Source organism: Charadrius vociferus, unplaced genomic scaffold (assembly GCF_000708025.1).
Source record: "Charadrius vociferus isolate BGI_N301 unplaced genomic scaffold, ASM70802v2 scaffold32, whole genome shotgun sequence".
NCBI classification, from domain to species: Eukaryota; Metazoa; Chordata; class Aves; order Charadriiformes; family Charadriidae; genus Charadrius; species Charadrius vociferus.
In genome coordinates this window covers 6,483,844-6,485,233 of record NW_009647856.1, presented here as the reverse complement: position 1 = coordinate 6,485,233, position 1,390 = coordinate 6,483,844, and the positions used below count along the sequence as shown (strand labels likewise).

The 1,390-nt window shown below is 52.7% G+C and overlaps 1 protein-coding gene across 1 annotated transcript in view; it reads right to left on the bottom strand.

Moving 5' to 3' along the window:
* Positions 1–939, bottom strand: part of PHYH (phytanoyl-CoA 2-hydroxylase) — a 14,727-nt gene extending 13,788 nt beyond the window's left edge. The window contains exon 1 of the mRNA XM_009883007.1: positions 881–939. Coding sequence (XP_009881309.1) covers positions 881–939 — 59 coding nt within the window. The remainder of the gene's footprint in view (positions 1–880) is intronic.
* Between the last annotated feature and the right edge of the window lie 451 nt (positions 940–1,390).

Genomic DNA, 1,390 nt, shown 5'->3' with positions numbered 1-1,390 from the left:
GCAGAAACGCTGCCGGGAGCCAAGGGCTGGCAGAGTTCGCAGATGGGAGGGCCTGCCGGCGGCTGGGACGTTGGAGGGGAAAGCTGAGCACATGATTTTGCACGTTCCTCCAACCCCTCCCGTATTTTCTTCCCCCTACTCTGCCAGCGGTTACTGAGCTGTAAGGATTTCATCAGCCCTGCGTGGAGAGCAATGCGTGGCACTCTCGGGCACAGAGCACAGCTGAGGGCGGCACGGATATTCTCGTTATCTCCTGTCTCTAAGGAGACTGACAGAGCTCGCCTCATCCCTCCATGAGTCAGTCTGGAGAGATTTTTATGGCCCCACTGTCACCCCAACACGGTGGCAGAGTGTGTTTCCCAAGTACCTCATTTGGGCTGATAGAGATCTGGGATGTCAACAGACTGCATGGAATCCCCACCCAGCCAGGGTGTCCTGCTGGGTGGCCTTTCTGTCCAGCCTTCTGGGACAGGTCTGGGGCTTTTGAGTAAGAAAAGAGGGGAAGGAGCAAAAGGAATTGCAGTGCAGCACCTGCGGAAGTGGGGAAAAAAAATGCCCGGACGGGAAACCTGGGGTAGGGAGAGAGGGAAGAAGGGTAACAAATGGGCAGCTGCAAATAGAGGTTGCAAAAAATAAGCTGTAAAGGCTTGGTATTCCTCTGAAGCTGGGATACACTTCAAAGTGGCATATTCAATACACACTGTCCTTAGCACACTCTCCTCTGCCTTAATTAACACCGTGAGTGCATCAACTGACACATTCGAGAAGAATATTAAGGGACTGAAAACTGCCCCATAACTAAGACCTGGAGCACAGTTCAGAAGATGATTTTCATCATCTTTGCACATGTCCCTGTTGCCACTACACTGTAGAACCTCACCGCTTCTGCAAAGCGGGCGTCAGGCCCCCTGTGTCGTGGTTCAGACTCGCTCGTGCCATTGGCGTGACAGTCAGTTCATCCTTCAAGCCCTCCTCTGTGAAGCAGATGCTGCTGGGGGGTGGGGTATCTCCTGCTGGAATTTGCTGTCCTTCATCTTTCCCCTTTCCCTGGTGGAACTCATCTCTGACCAGGAGAGAGCAGGGAGGTGGAGACTGAAGTAAGAGCTCTGAGGAGGATGAAGGTGGGAGGAAGGTAGCGTGCCACCTTGCTCCAGGTCCAGCCTTGGAGGCTGCTCTCCCACCTACTCTCCCAGGAGACAGAGAAGTTGGTGGTCTGGATGAGAGAACTGGGAGAGCGCAGAGGAGCGGTAAACCGAGGGCAGCAAACCCAGTAAGGAATACACTGTAATAATAAGCTGGATAGCAGCATCAGGACTGGAGGGAAATTATGCTAAGAATTTGCATTATTTTGCGAACCTAACATATGCAAATAGATCCTCACACCTACCAG